Raw genomic sequence first — 17,093 nt, 5'->3', positions numbered from 1 at the left:
GTAAACTCAAACCGGAAAACCGGAAAACCGGACCGGACCGGACCGAACCGGACCGGTTTTACCGGTTTTGAACCGGTCCGGTCCGGAACCGGTTTTTAAAACGTAAAAACCGGCCGGTTCCGGTCCGGTTCCGGTTCCGGAATTTTTTGGACCGGACCGAACCGGACCGGACCGGTTGATTAAAAAAATAAAAAATAATATTTTTATATATAAGTTTTATACAAAATATTTTATATATATTAAATATTAATATATATAAGTTTTATATATAATGTATAATTATAAATTTTTATGTGAAATTTTATATATAACATATATATTCATATATGAAATAATTTCTTATTATAATTTATAAATTATTACATAAAATGTTAATACTAAATCACTAAAAGTTTATAACTAATACTAATATATAACTTATAACTATACCAATAGTCTAATATTAATACTATTATATAGTCTAATATATTAATAAAAGTATAAAACAGTTTTTTTTTAAATCAATTTTTTTTTTTTTTATAAACAAATTTTTAATGACAAATTGTGAAATTTATATTTTTAAAAAACCGGAAAACCGGACCGGACCGGACCGGAAACCGGTAAAACCGGAAGTACCGGTTTAGGAGGGTAACCGGTGCGTAATCGGTTTTGAAAAATATAAAACCGGTACATACCGGTTCGGTCCTAGATTTTATCCAAAACCGGACCGGACCGGACCGGTTACACCCCTAAATATAATATTCCCTAGTCTGTTAATTACTTTGAGAAGACCTTCGTCAAACTTTAACTAACCCGCTTAAATTAATAAAAATAACACCATTTATTGGCATCAAATATCAGAAAAATGATCAAATATTGGTACCACGTACGCATGAGTTTGAATACTGTCCAGGCTTTGAAGAGATCAAATACCAAACATATATAATTGATCATTATCTTACTATATATATACGTTTATATTAACAAATTAACGACAAACATGTTTTTTGTCCATATATTGCCTTTCCAAATGATTGGATGATGGTCTGAAATTACCTAAAGAAACGATCCAATCAGTGAAGGAGGTTGAGAGCAAGTACTACTTGCAAGTCAATACTAACGTACATTCCTTCCCTTCTCCTAGAAAATTCAATCCCTTCGAGTGCCTTCGCTGGATCCTCTCTTCTCCCTTACCATTATTGCAGTGTATATACACTTTCATGATAGTGTTTCTTTTCTCTCTCCCCCCTCCACCAGTTTGGTTTTGGTTAGATTTATTACACTTCGGCAGCCATCAGTCGACACGGGCCCCACCACGCCATTATACAGCCGCTGATCTACTGGGACGGAGTGGAATCGTGCCAAAAATCTCGGCATATGGCCCTCACGTGCAGCTTGTTTCCATGCGTGGTCTTCACGCGCTGTTGCGCCACGATGCCTCCACCAGTTACAAATGTCGTATCAGCAAATTCCCCACACCGAGAACTTCTAGATTTGCCCAGTCTCGCCTCCCTACCACAAGCGCATGGTTGCCGAGCGCCACCACAAATGCGTTGGAAGATAGATGACTAGTCGCAGATCAGTCTATCCAATGTTATGTTTTCGACTACGTTATTATTTTCCCTAACCGATGATCTTGAAAATGGAATTACGGATCTCTCTAAAAAAATCTTAAGACAACAAACTGCAATGCACCCATAACTTTTACTACTTCCAACGGAGGTTCCATCGTCATTTGCGATGGTTCTATAGTTCGCATGATTTTGCGAACTGCTAACTACCGTATTTTAAGACGGCGCCCTCTTTGTAGGGCATGGGTGGGGATTAAGAAATTGATTCCAAAACTTGTTTTATTTTCCTTTTCCATCACTTTTGTATTGTGGTTATTGTACTAGGGCATTTGTTGGAGAACCCTACCCCTGTTCTCATGTATCATATTTTCCGTTTCTAATAGACATTTGTTTGCTTGCTTAAATAAAAAAAAAAAAAAAAAGTCAATACTAAGGTACGTACGTACACAACTCAATTAGCCATGAATTAGCTGCAAAAGCACTAAAAGCCTAGATTTCTTTATTGTTGAGAGAAATATTAGTTAATTTGTATATTCTTGTGAAAACCTATGTAAAGTTGAGTTGTAATAAGTGTTGATGCAGTGTTAAAATGAAAAAGATTGAAGTGTGCTTAACATGGCTTGACTGGCGCTCGAGCGGAACCTTCCAGAGAGGTTCGCTCGATGGGCTCTCGACGTAGCGCTCGAGCAGAACCTTCCAGAGTGGTTCGCTCAATGTGCGCTCGACACAGCGCTCGAGCGGAACCCAAACAGAGTGGTTCGCTCGAGGTGAGCTTGACGTGGCGCTCGAGCAGAACCCGTGAGCTTGACGTGGCGCTCGAGCAGAACCCATCCAGAGTGGTTCACTCGATGTGCGCTCGACCCAACACTCGAGCGAAACTCAAATAGAGTGGTTCGCTCGAGATGAGCTTGACGTGGCGCTCGAGCAGAACCCATCCAGAGTGGTTCACTCGATGTGCGCTCGACCCAACACTCGAGCGAAACCCAAACAGAGTGGTTCGCTCGAGGTGAGCTTGACGTGGCGCTCGAGCAGAACCCATCCAGAGTGATTCGCTCGATGTGCGCTCGACGTTGCGCTCGAGCAGAACTCATCCAGAGACGTTCGCTCGACCTTCGCTCGACACCTCGCTCGAGCGGTTTCAGAAGATAACGTGCGCTCGACCTTCGCTCGACACCTCGCTCGAGCCAATGTTCAAGACAACATAAAAATTGATGTTTTGAGCGCCGTGACTTGCTGGGACTATAAATAGAACAGATTATTTCTGTTCTGTGGTGTGGAAAAATAGTGCAAAATCCTAAGTGTTTCAAGAGCCAAAGAGAGAAACATATTCCTCACCTTGTGAATCTCTCTTGGACAAACACAAATCCACCACACCACACTCAAGATCAAATCTCATTCAGAGTCCATTGAAGTGGACATTTTGTTGGCCGGAAGGTTTCCGGAGCTACTGTTGATGCAGAGATCGAGAGGTTCTCATGGAAAGCTATAGAAGGTCGAAGTTCCGACACTACATGCGTGTAGAGATCGAGTGGATCACTCGTGATGTTGCAAGCCAAGTTTAGGAACTACAAAGATTTTGTGAGTGTCTCTAAATGGGTTGTATTAAACTTTTTCTATAGTAGATTTTAGGTGGTGGCTTACACCCGGAGTGGTTTTAGAATTTAAAGACGTTCTTCAAATGAGTTTTCACTTCGTGACCAAATCCCTGTGTTGATTATTTGTATGATTTGTGTCATCTTTTATTTGCTTCTTGCCATTAATTTTTATTAGTCCACAAAATTTGAACTGCACCTATTCACCCTCCCTCTAGGTGTTGTATGGGATAGAACCACTGCTTTTTCAATTATAAATTTCACTTGTTTAAACTTCTAATTTTAATTTGTTAGTGATAGCAGTATTATTGTATATTAGTCATCAACTAATTAGCGTATATGTATGTACATCTGCAGAAGAAGCAAGGAGATCAGGCATTGGAGACCAGCAAATTTCGAAAGACTTCCAAATTTAGAACACCATCAAAACCTGCAAAAAAGAAGGTAAGAATAAAGCATTGAATCTATAAGCTTATGATCAGAGAAATTGAAGGGTAATAAAAGAAAATGAAATCAGCAAAGGGAACCAAAAAAAACCGGTATATAAGTTGCAGGTCCCGGACGTCACACGCCTGAAATCTCCCGTGGTTGGCCAGCGAAGCAATTAGTCTGTGTCTAATGCCCAAAGCAGCAAAATGGAAGACAAGGGAAAGATGGCTTCAAAGACGATAAGTAGCAGTGCAAAGAAAACCATAAGCAAAATACTGAAAAGTACTCGCAAGGTTTTCAATCCTTCAAAAGAGAAGGTGAAATGAGTACGTGCGGATCGACGTTGTTTAATTCGTGTGCGTTCAGTGACTTGCTGAAATATCAATCCTTCTATTTTGATATGTATGTCGATCGGTTGCTACGTTGGTTGTAGTAGATGTGACCCTACATATTTCGTTATGATTTGGATTTGACATGCAAACAACACTTTATACAATACGTTTTAAACTCTAGTACTCAATGATCGGAAAACGCAGTTTTTTGACTATCCATGGCGAGGAGGTAAGTGAGAACCAAATCTATCCATTTATCAAGACTTCATTAACTTTATAGCATTGGTAGTGTTTAATCATTCTCAAATTTAAAATTTGACTAAAAATTAAGATTTTGGTTAAATCATTAGAGATATTAATTTACGTTACACTATACATCTTAAAATTAAAATAATAATATAATATTAAATATTTTAATAATAATTTTTAAATTTTTTTTTTTATATATATTTCTAGTAATCGACCGTCGTCATTGCACTTCTCTCTGTCTCTCTCACCTCACTCTACATTGCACAACCTCTCTCTTCCTTCGTATCTGCACAAAAGCTTCTTCTTCGATCTCCTTTCGATATCTTAGATCCCAAATTCAGTGGTAATACGAAGCCTCTAACCTCCACTGTACCCACTACCTACATAATCGGTATGTAAATCTGTTCGCTTTGATTTCTTATCACAGTTAGTGATAATATGCAATTAGTTTTATCTAGCACGAATCTGTGCTCAAGCTCGTCACTTTTTTAGTTCATATTAAAGGTTCTGTTTGTTTAGAAAAATGTTAAGTTCTTTGCCAATCTTGCCCCTCCCTGCTCCTCCGTCCAATGGAAGTCTTGGCCCTCTTCCCACATCTTAAGTGTCTGATGTGAAAATAGATGAAAAGTCATTAACCGACGATGGAAAGAAGGCAGACGAAAATGGAGGGCGTCAGGTGCAAGTTCTCGAGAAATGGAAAAAAGGAAAAAAAAAAAAAATTAGAATTGAAAAACGAGGAAAGGAAAAAGATCGTTGGGAATTTTGATTTAAAATAAAATATTATTTTAAAGATAAATAAAAATTAATCAAATTTGGAGAAAGAAATAACTTTATTATAACTTAAAAGTTGATTACTTTAATACAAACCACTTAGTAAAAAGGATGTACGGCTAAATATAAATTTATTATTCTTTTTCTTTTGATTTTTTTGAAATATTTTCTTAACATTCTTAATTATTAAAAAATAAATAAAAAAATATATAATTTTATTAATAATTATTTTCTTAATCATTAAATAAAAATAAAAAAAATTAAAATACATGAATAATAAGTGTGAGGGTCACCACTAATATTTTTCTCAGTAAAAATTAGTCAAAATTTTATTTGAACTGTACAAAACAAGGTAAAAAAAAAGTACAACAGCAAAATTTCCTCTCTCTAATTTTCCCTATGTTACGGTGTAAATACTGCATATATGAGATGATATTATTCCTTATTATTAATATTATCATTAACGAGATTAACACAGGCACAACCCCAATGAATTAACACCGGTTCTGGTTCTGGTTCTGGTTCTGGAGCGTCACCACCGCAACCAGAACCGGTGGTGACGCTCCATCTCTCTTCTTGCTTTCTTCATTCTCTTCTTCTTCTTCTTCCTCCTCCTCTGCTTCCCACATAAACTTCGCATACGATCCCAACACCATGCTGCATATTTACATATCCAAATCATAACTCCAACTCCCATAATATCATATACATATACATATGTATAACGCAATTTGCCAAAAGAAAAAGAGACAAAAAGGATGAAAGTACCAGTCATCTGGGGAGGCATGAACGGCCTGATCGAAGTAGGATTTGGCTCTATCTCCATCTCGCTGTGTTTCCCATATTAGATTCCCGTACAGACTCAGTAACTCTCCGTCTCCTGGACTCGCTAATATTGCTCTTCCATAATATTCTTCCGCTTTCCCCGTATCATTCTCCACCTTTTCATTTCCATTCATTGCAAACCAAATTTTATCAGATTATTCGTTGAACTTTTTTATTTATTTTCGAAAATGGTAGTATAAAGATGTTTCAAGTACCTCGTGCAAGTACTTGCCGTAGTTTCTGAGCAAGAGTGAATCTTCCGGGTTTGACTTTAGCATTTCTAGGTAGTACGCTCCGATCTTGCTCCTCTCCTCTCTGTTTCCGATTCCGTTATCGTCATCGCCTCCACAACTCTTCTTCCCTCCTTTGCCGAATCCACCGCCGGAGGATCCCAGCTCCTCCACCGGAATCCCGCTATCAGGCCAGATACCAGCGCCTTTTGGCAAAGACCCTACTCCGTACTCCTCGTCGCGTTCCAAGAGGTACTCCTCGGGCAAACTCGACTGAAAAGACCGAGATCCGGCTCCGTTCAGACTAGAAAACAGAGATTCGCATCGGATCACGTCGGTCTCAGAATACGCCCTACGAATCCCCATCCGCGCAGGCGAGTCTCTCCGGCGATTGAAATCAAAATGCAGACAAATCCTCGGGGAGTTAACGGAGCTCCTCTCGGCAGAGAACAAGCAGGAAGCTGAGTCTTGTCGCGAGAGAGAGACTCGGGGCGAACCAGGGACAACAGGAGGACAGGGGAGGACTACGACCGAACCGGTTCTCAGAAGAACAGCTCTCATGGCTGAATTGCGTGAACTTTTCTCGCTTTTTGATTCAGAGCTCACACTCTCTCAATTGTCATATATATAGAATATTATACACCGTTGGATGAGATTACTGAGTTGACTTGTACGGATGAAGGAGATGAAGACACGTACGATATTGCACGTGAACGTGGCTTAAGAGTAGGCTGCGGGCACGCCCGGTGGGGTCGGCGTCGGTGAGCTTTTCAGTTTTCCGGATAAGAGCTTAGAAAAGTAAAGATCAAATAGTCACAAGGAGAGCGTGATGTGTTGACGAGATTTAGCCATAGACACGTCCGAGAGACTTTTTGAATGCATCATAAAATTGATTTTTTGCGTAGTTTAAGGCTGTATTTAGATGTTACGTTGAGTTGAGTTGAATTGAATTGATAAAATATTATTAAAATATTATTTTTTAATATTATTATTATTTTAAAATTTAAAAAGATGAATTATTTATTATATTTTATATTAAAATTTAAAAAAATTATAATAAGAAGTTAAGATGAATTGAGAGTAATTAAATAAGCAAACAAATCCTTAGAAATGAGAATATAGAAATTTTAAAAAAATAAAATTTATAAATTAACATAATTTAATGTGATACATCATATTTATTTATTTATTATAAAAAAATTATAATATAAAATATTAATTCATATTATATCAATTTATAAGTTTATTATTTTAAATTTTTTTTATAGACGAAGTATTTTTCTTTAAAAATCTATATATAGAAAATAATGACCTTTACATTTCTATTTAAATTATTATATATAAAATTGATAGAGTAAAACCATTCACCATGCCATAATATAGTATTAAGTAATTAAGAAACTCTTGTAACGTTTCACCCATCAAATTATCATTTAATATCAAATCATGAAATACTGAAAAAATAATAATAAATAATATTTTTTAAATTAATGTACAAGTTAACAATTAATCATCCTTGCATTTCTATTAAATTATTATATACTAATATACATGAAATTTGTTTTTATAGTTTTAGAATAAATTTATTTTACGGCCTCTACACCACACATCTTCCATATGGTATAATTTGATTTAAAAATAAATATTAAAACTTAAATCTTGCAAATAAAATTATGTCATATAGATAGTGTGTGATTTAAAGGGTTAAAAATAGCAACTTTTAGAACACACCTATTTTCTATTCTCATATTTTCTATCGTAGTTTTAAGATAGAAAAGTTATATTATCAAGTCAGAGTATATAGCACATTTAGTTAAACGTTTACATGTCATAATTTGATTTGAAAGATAAATTTTAAAATTTGAATCTTATAAATCAAATATTACAATTTAAGCGATGTAGATAATGTGCTCTATATACTGATTTGATAATAGAATAACTCTTTATGATATTCTCGTTCTTCTCAAGAAATACTAACATGATGCTTTTTAAAAAAGAAAAAGAAATATGGACATGATACTACCTATTAATTTTCAAATTATTTTAAATAAAAACTGATCTAAACATTAATGAATAGTAACACATTAACGTAACAAGATAATAATAGGGAAGTCAGTCTAACATAACTCATAGTTAAAACCTTTAAGGGACAATTCGGAGACACTTAATTGATTAATCTGAATGAGTAAGCAAGCTCTACAAATTTATGTTACATAAATGATCATTTTTTTTCTTCCGCAAGAAGTATATGGAATTTTAAATAAACGAAAAATCATAATATTCCTTATCAGTTCATTGATAGATATGAACTTGAGATAGCTAGAAGATGGAAAATATTTTAGAACAAAGTGGTGATCCTAATAACAGCCTTCATTTTTTACACGAAAAAGTAGGAAAAAAAAAACATTGGTGTTCACTATTTATGGAGTGGAGTGACTGTCCATACCTTAGTTTTCATATCTCCCCCTTATTTATTTAATTTGTTTAGGAAAAGTTTTGTCCGAGACTAGAAGGTACATAGGAGCTATATGTTATAATCTTCCTCTAAACTTTGAACTTATTAACATTGATTGAGGCTCTGTTTGGTTTTACAGATGGTTTTAACTAATTTCATCTAATTTCATCTCATCTCAACATCTAAATACCATTCAAATACAAACGTTTTTCAATCCCTAAACTTTGAACTTATTAACATTGATTGAGGCTCTCTTTGCTTTTACAGATGGTTTTAACTAATCTCATCTAATTTCATCTTATCTCAACATTTAAATACCATTCAAATACAAACTTTTTTCAATTTCAAATTTTTCAACTTTTCCATCTAATCATAATTTAATCATTACAATTTTTCCAAACTTTCAAATAAAACACAAAAAAATAATTCAATCTTTTCAAATCTCAAAATAAAAATAATATTCTAATAATATTTTAATTTTATATAATATTTATATTCTACTTTTTCTCTCTCATTTTTTAAAATCTCATAAAACATCTTAATTTAACTTATTTCACTATTATTTATAAATTATCTCACTGTTATTCATAATTTTTAATCTCATATCATCTCATATGTGTGACCAAACGAGGCTTGTAAACTTTTTACTAAATTACTAAAAGAAGGCTTAAATTTTGTACAACAAACTTAGTTCGCGGGTTCGAAAAGTAAGGGAAAAATTCTTGGCATATCGATTATTATTCATTTTGTCACAATATCGATTATTATTCATTTTGTCACAAACTGCTAGAAATACTGAAAAATATAGTTGTATTTCATTGATTCTGCTAGAAGTACATGGTTTCCTTTTATAGAAGCTAGACTACAAAGAATCCAGAATATTTTAACGTAGAAGAAGTTTGTTACACAATGGCAATGAGCGTACACACCCAACGCATGCACTGCAGAGTTTGTTACGATGGAGAGCTATGGTTCTGCTGCTGTGATGTAGTTTGGCTAACAGGTAGTGCAAGGGCATCTTTGTCCTTAACATCCCCCCTCAAGTCGAGTGGCAGAGATTGTAGATGAAGACTTGAACAAAGTGATGTAAATCGAGAAGAGGATAGAGGTTTGGTAAACACGCCTGCAAGCTGGTCTTTACTAGAAATGAAAGCAACCCGCAGAGATTTGTTCTGCACCCGATTGTGCACAAAATGAAAGTCTATTTCAACATGTTTAGTACGTGCGTGAAAAACAGGGTTAGAGGATAAGTACATGGCTCCCATGTTATCACAATACAACGGAGGTGGACGCTCTAGATGGACACCAAGATCACGACAGAGATGTTGGAGCCAGATGACTTCGGCTGTAGCGTTTGCAACAGCCTTGAATTCGGCCTCAGTTGAAGATCTTGCAACAGTTGGTTGTTTCTTTGATGACCATGAGATAAGATTAGATCCAAGAAACATGCAGTAGCCGTTTGTAGAGCGCCGATCGTATGGGCATCCTTCCCAATCGGCATCAGACCAAGCAGTAAGCTGAATAAGTGATGAGGGAGAGAGTTGCAAGCCAACAGTGGACGTATGCTTGAGGTAGCGAAGAATTCGCTTTGCGGCTTGCCAATGAGGCACTCGAGGGTTATTCATGAACTGGCACACTTTTCCTACAGCAAAGGCAAGATCGGGTCTTGTAAATGATAGGTACTGTAGGGATCCAACGGTGCTTCAATATAGGGTGGGGTCTTCAAAGGGTTGTCCAGAAAAAATACTGAGCTTCTCTGAAGTGGACACAGGGGTCTTTATTGGTTTTGCATTTTGCATGTTGGTGCGCTACAACAAGTCAGTGATGTATTTATATTGTGTGAGGAGAAGACCTTTGGAATTATAAAAAGCTTCGACCCCAAGAAAATAATGCAGTTTGCCCGAGTCGGTGATGGGGAAGTCACGGCGTAAAGCTGCAATAAGGTCAGATATGTATTGCATGGAGTTCCCTGTAACCAACAGGTCATCAACATAGACTAAAACAAAAGTAGTGATGTTTGCAGAGTGATGAATAAAAAGAGAAGAATCTGCTGTAGAAATAGCAAAACCAAGATCAACCAACCGAGAACTTAGGCGTGCATACCAAGCACAAGGTGACTGCCGAAGGCCATAGATGGCTTTATTTAGTTTGCAAATAAATGATGGATATTGAGGATGTGAGAAGCCAGGTGGCTGAGCCATGAAAACCGTTTCATTAAGTGGCCCATGCAGAAACGCATTCTGCACATCATACTGATGTTCAAACCAATTTTGAGATACGGCAAGTGCAAGCACAGTTCTAACCGTGGTTAACTTGACCACAGGACTGAAGGTTTCCTCAAAATCAATGCCAAACTGCTGAAGAAAGCCCCGGGCAACCAGTCGGGCTTTACGACGTTCAATCGAACCATCGGCAAGTCTCTTGGTTCGGAACACCCATTTGCAAGTGATGGTGTTTGGTGCTTGTGAAGCAGGGACAAGAGTCCAGGTTTGGTTGGCAAGGAGGGCGTGAAATTCTTTAGCCATGGCGTCGCGCCATTCTGGGTGCTGTTTGGCTATGGTGTAAGTGGTTGGAGTTTCAGGGATGGGACTGAGATCAGTGAGGAAGGCACGGGGTAAGTGCCATTTGGTGGTTCCATCATGAAAGGTAGAAGGTCGAAGGGAGTTGGTTTGTGAACGAGTAACCATTGTGTACATGTGCAGCTGAGGAGGTGAAGATGATGGACTTAATGATGGTGACGATGGGGTCTGTGATGGTTCTGCTAGAGTTGATGTAGATAATGGAGAAGATGGCAGTGCAGGGGGAGGTCCAAGAATAGATGAAGAAGGTGAGTCTAAACCTGTTGACGGATTGGACTGAAAATTGGGAAGAGTGATGTGAGTGGGCTGGGAAGGGAGAGTTGGCTTTGGTAGAGATGAATAAGGGAATGAGTTTTCGTTAAAACGAACATCTTTGGAGATGTACGTTCGGCTAGTGGGAATATGATAGCATAAAAAGCCACGGTGATTTGGACTTAAACCCAAGAAGACACATGAGAGTGAACGAAAATTAAATTTTCGTGGATTATAGGATGTGGTAAGAGGCCAACATTCAGATCCGAAGATGCGTAAAGAATGGTAATCTGGTTGGGCCTTGTGAAGTAAAAAATGGGGTGAGTTGTTTTGTAACGTGGGAGATGGTAACAAATTGATTAAATAAACTGAATAAAGAAATGCTTGAGGCCAAAAATGAAGAGGGACAGATGAGTGAGCTAATAGAGCTAAACCCGTATCAACTATGTGATGGTGTTTACGCTCAATGATGCCATTTTGAGTATGAGTATGAGGGCAAGTAAGTCTATGAGTGATACCACATGATTTTAAGTATTTGGAAAAGGGACGATATTCACCCCCCCAATCGGACTAGAATTGTAAGATTTTTGTGTTATATTGACGCTCAACATTATTTTTAAAATTAACAAAAGCATCGAGAGCTTGAGATTTTGTTTTGAGTGGAATAAGCCATGTGTATCGGGAAAAATCATCCACAAAGGTAATGTAAAAACGATAATCATCAGGAGACACATAAGGGGATGGACCCCATAGATCCGAAAATATAAGCTGAAAAGGTGCAATGGATTTATTTATTTGTTGATGAGCAGGTGATCTATGATGTTTGGCCTGAGCACAGGCATTGCAAAAGGGAATTAAAGTGCGCTCAAAAGGAAGTTGATGCTGCTGGAGGATGGACTGGACGAGCTTGATGGAAGGATGTCCAACCCTAGTGTGCCAAAAAGGAACTGAAAGATGACTTGAGAATGCAGAGGGTGATGAAACTGGAGATGGAATTGTGTAGAGGCTGTTACTTGTGGTCCCTTGAAGAAGACGTTTCCCCGACTTGCAATCATGAATAGAGAAAGAGTTAGCATAAAATTGGAAGAAGACATTGTTGTCCATACAAAACTGGCGGACAGAGATCAAATTCTTTTTAAAAGAGGGAACACACAAAATTTTATTTGGAAGGAATTGAGATGAGGAGGAGAGAAAAGAGGCGGAACCAGAGTGTGAGATAGGAATCGAGGAGCCGTCACCAACACGAAGTTGCTCATCTCCACCATACTGAAGTGCATGCAGATTAAGGTTACTCAATTCACTGGTGATATGGTTTGTGGCAGCAGTATCTGGATACCAATTGGTATCGGGTGAGTAGTTGGTTGAGGTGAAGTTGGCTATCATGGGTGATGGACTGGTATAGGCTTGATTGAAACGGTTCAAGCAATTGATAGCAATGTGGCCTTGGCGATTGCAGACCTGACGCACCACACGTTGATCAGTAGCAGAGGAAAACGAATTAGAAGATGCGTTACCTGCATAGTTGCTACGGCCTCGATTTGATCGTCCTCAATTACGTCCACGATTAAAGTTGCGTCCACCACGGTTTCCTCGACCCTGTGAACCAGAGGAAACTTTTGCAGTAAAATTAGCGGAGGCTTCTGTTGGAAAAGTGCTAATTTCAGAATGATGAAGTAATCAAGCTTCATGAGCCAAGAGGTGTCCGAGTAATTCCTCAGGAGAAATTGGAACAAGCTTGGTAGTCACAGAAGTAACTAAGCCATCATAATCTGGGCCTAGTCTAGCAAGGAGATACGGAACGAAGTCCGCAGGAGGAAGAGGACAACCCGCAGCGGCCATGACATCAGCAAGGCCTTTAGCTTTGCGAAAATAGGTAGAAATGGTATCAGCACCCTTCTTAAGAGATGCCAATTGAAGTTGGGTCTGGATGACCCAAGCTTGACAAACAGAAGCATATGTTGATTCAAGGGAGGTCCAAACAGCCCTTGCAGAAGAACAGCCAACAACTTGGGCCATTATGGGTTCAGATAAAGAAGAAATGAGAGTAGACATTACTTGTTGATCTTGTTGAAGCCAGAGTGCGTAGGCTGGATTTGGGGTTTTGTTATCAAGCATGAGTTTAGGTGATGGACAAGAACCATCAACATACTTGTAAAGTCGGTTTCCATGAAGATACGGAACTAGCTGGGTTTTCCAGAGTAGATAATTTTCAAGCGTGAGTTTCACAGTAATGGTGTGGGAGAAATTTGGTTGTGGGAGGGTGGGAGAAACAGAGGATGAGTCGGATTCAGCCATGGACGATAAGTCCTTTTTAGGCTCTTGATACCATGCTAGAAATATTGAAAAATATAGTTGTATTTCATTGATTCAAAAGCAATGTACAGGGTTTCCTTTTAGGGAAGCTAGACTACAAAAAATCTAGAATATTCTAACGTAGAAGAAGTTTGTTATACAATGGCAGTGAGCGTATACACCCAACGCATGCACTGCAGAATTTGTTACGATGGAGAGCTATGGTTCTGCTGCTGTGATGTAGTTTGGCTAACAGGTAGTGCAGGGGCATCTTTGTCCTTAACACAAACAAGGGTATCATGAATTACTGAAAATGAGGGTTCCACGTTTGTTGTGTGTAATTGTATTAACATAGTGGGAAATAAACGAAAACAAAGGATTGAGAAACATGAATCCCAGATCAACCCATAAAAAAAAAAAAATTTATTATTATTTATATTTCCTTCTAGGTATTATATTATGATTTTGTTTGAAACGTGTCGCTTCCTTCTTATGTATCGTTAATTACATCGATAATTAAAAAAAGAAAGGTTGTCCTCCTGATATTAAAGTCCATCTCCCTTTGCGTCTTTTCTTCCCCCTTTGCTTCCCTGCAATGCCCACATCTGTAAATTGCAATTGACTTTTGAGTCACTAATCTCTATCACCCTTACAAGGGGAGGGGGATCTCCGGTCCCACGTGAGGACCCTACATGGATGCCACGTGGGCTGATGAAGTTCCTCACAAGTTATGACACCTCTTTTTTTTTTTTTTTTTGGATCTCTTTTTTCCTGTGAATGTTTTGTAGCCTTTTTAATTGACATCTCTCCAAATCCAAAAGCAAAAGAGAAATAAGCAAGGATTTGATATCTTATATTGTGATTTATTATGAATGTAAATTACAATTCAAATTATTAAGAACACTTGCTCATAATCAATATTCCACTTTCTATCCAATTAACAACAAAGAATTATTGGATTAAGATAGACCAAATATTCTTATAAGAATAAATGATAGGCCTACTATTCTTCTGCCACATTTTTACTATTCTATAGCGTATTTGAATTTTCTTTATTATTATTTTCTTTTAAGTGTTTTTTTAATATCTTTAGTCATTAAGAAAAAAATTAAAAATATATACAACTTCATTAATAGTCACTTCCTTAGTTATTAAATAAAAAAATTATAACAAAATTAGAAAAAATAAAAAGAGTAGCATATGAATGATATGAAGTAATAAGCTTATCATTATCCTAGTTATAAATTAAGATAAGCATGTGAAGAAGGGAACTTGGCTTCCAACAGACGAATTCTATATTGTCTTATACTACTTTTTAGTCAACATATAATATTCAAAATGAAAGAAATTTTTAGATAAAAAGTATCAATAATATGATCTTAGTTGAGGTGGGCAGCGGTGGCCCGCCCCCATCCATCCCGCCTCCACTCCGCACCCTTCTCTTATTTAATATGAAAAAGTATATTTTTAATATTTATATAAATAGTTTATATAAATATATTGTTTATAGATATATACAATTTGTTCAAAACTTGAAATTAAATTTAAGTTAATGAATTGTCTTGGTCTCTTAGGCTAACAATTTGTCTATGTATAGTGCTACAAACTTTTTTCTCTATCAGTTGGGAATTATAGTGGCGGTCATACCGTATAAGAGAGAAAAATACAAAAAACAAACCCAAATCCTAAAATCCGCAACAAATCTTTGTTAGATAAGATCATCAACAAAGTAATCGTACAAACAAAATGAGACTCTTAACAAAAGTCCAACATCCACTTTTTTTTTTTTTTTTTTTTTTTTATTGGTGGTGTGTTTTTGGGGGCTAAGGTAATCTAGCAACCCGCCACACAAACCAAACATATATCAGTAGGTTTAAAGACAACATTCAATGATTATATTTTATTTCTAAATCAGGTTTGAATTTTGTCTCTATATATAGGATGAATTTAAATACAGTTCTCTCCATCCTACTTAAGGGAACATATTCTTAAGAGAAGTCGAATCGTGTTCTCTCTAATTGTAGTAATTTTTCTGAAGAGGTTTGGCATCAATTTTTCTATATATTTTGCTTCACCAATATTGTCTCTCACAACTGGAAGAGTATTGCCACTAAGTTGTAGTTTTTTTTTAAAGGCACATCAGTTCCATTTACTTACTCAGTTGCTACCTTCTGTGTTGATCTTGTGGGGAGATTTGGTTAGCCAGAAATAAAGCTCGTTTTAAGGACTCTTGTACCCATCCGTCTACTGTCACCCATAAGATCAATAGATGGCTTAGAGACCTCAATTCCCTTATCAAGCCTCGTACTCATACGTCGTTTTCCAACATGTCTGTCATTGCTAATCTTCACACTCTCCTTTCCATCATACGGATTAAGAGATCTTTCCATGTTAATTGGTTGCCCCCTCCTAGGGGTCCCTTAAACTCAATATTGATGGTGATTCTAAAGGTAATCTTGGACCTGTAGGTTGTGGGGCATCCTTCGGTCTTATAATTGCTCTATTGTTACTTGTTTTTCATATTATCTTGGTATATATAGGTACTAACAGTTTTTTCAGAATTATCAACCTTAGGCTTGATGTGGTTTCACAAACCTTTCAACAATAAGTACATTTTATCTCATCTCAACATCTAAACACCATTCAAATACAAATATTTTTCAATTTCAAATTTTTAACTTTTTTATCTAATTATTACTTAGTCATTATAGTTTTTCCAACTTTGTAAACAAAATACAAAAAATAATTAAACTTTTCAAATCTCAAAACAAAAATTATATTAAAAAATTATATTCTAACCCTCTTTTAACTTTATAATTTTTTTATTCAACTTTTTTTCTCTCTCATTCTTCAAAACTTTATAAAATATCTCAACTCAAACAATTTTACTATTATTCACAAATTATCTCATTACTATTCACAAATTTCTCATATCATCTCATATCATTTGTGTAACCAAACAAGATCTTAAAGATCGGACTTACTTTGTGCTACAAGCGTAGTATTCATGACTTCATTGTGCAAATAGATTCTCCTATATATTGTTGTGAATTGGTTTAATAATAATTTCTAACCCCTTGGACTTATGCCTATATTTGGAATGATATTTTACATTTTAAAAATATTTTTTCCTATTAATCATGTTTACAGGGAAGGAAATGGTTAAATGGTTTAACGGACAACCTTTAGCTTTGGAGCTCAGGGTCGCATAGTTAGTTTTCCTCAATTTTTGAGCTCCCTAAATTATAAATATATGGTTGCCCTTTTTGCTTTGGATCACGCAGACATTCCTAGTTTTCGGAATTAATTTATAATGTTTTCTTTTTAATTTAGTGTTTTAGTAATTTCTATTGTATCAATTTAACTGTTTTTTTAATAATATTTTTTCTAAGAGAAGGTTTTGGGATATCTATTGTAACCCCTTTACTTTCTTTTTACAAGATATTCGTGTTGTAATCTTTAGAAGGAAAAGACGAGAAAGCTTGACTGACTTTAATAACATCATTTAGCAAACTCATCTTCTTTCCATAAAGTAGT

General features: G+C 36.3%; 1 protein-coding gene across 1 annotated transcript; it reads right to left on the bottom strand.

Moving 5' to 3' along the window:
* Positions 1–5,189: 5,189 nt before the first annotated feature.
* On the bottom strand, positions 5,190–6,567 carry LOC109021202. The gene is made up of 3 exons (XM_019003795.2): positions 5,964–6,567; positions 5,692–5,864; positions 5,190–5,580 (listed from the first exon to the last, which is right to left on the bottom strand). Exons 1-3 carry the CDS (start codon positions 6,537–6,539, stop codon positions 5,418–5,420), a joined length of 912 nt encoding a protein of 303 aa, XP_018859340.2. The 5' UTR covers positions 6,540–6,567; the 3' UTR covers positions 5,190–5,417.
* Positions 6,568–17,093: the final 10,526 nt, after the last annotated feature.

Source organism: Juglans regia, chromosome 2 (genome assembly GCF_001411555.2).
Source record: "Juglans regia cultivar Chandler chromosome 2, Walnut 2.0, whole genome shotgun sequence".
In the NCBI taxonomy this organism is placed as follows: domain Eukaryota; kingdom Viridiplantae; phylum Streptophyta; class Magnoliopsida; order Fagales; family Juglandaceae; genus Juglans; species Juglans regia.
This window is presented reverse-complemented; position numbering and strand designations above follow the sequence as displayed.

What these genes read in the sequence shown, in the direction of transcription:
- LOC109021202 (XM_019003795.2), bottom strand. Translation starts at nt 6,539, where the DNA reads ATGAGAGCTGTTCTTCTGAGAACCGGTTCGGTCGTAGTCCTCCCCTGT. An exon ending in ACGGCAAGTACTTGCACGAG is followed by an intron (nt 5,865 to 5,963) that starts GTACTTGAAACA and finishes GGAAATGAAAAG; the next exon opens with GTGGAGAATGATACGGGGAA. An exon ending in CATGCCTCCCCAGATGACTG is followed by an intron (nt 5,581 to 5,691) that starts GTACTTTCATCC and finishes GTAAATATGCAG; the next exon opens with CATGGTGTTGGGATCGTATG.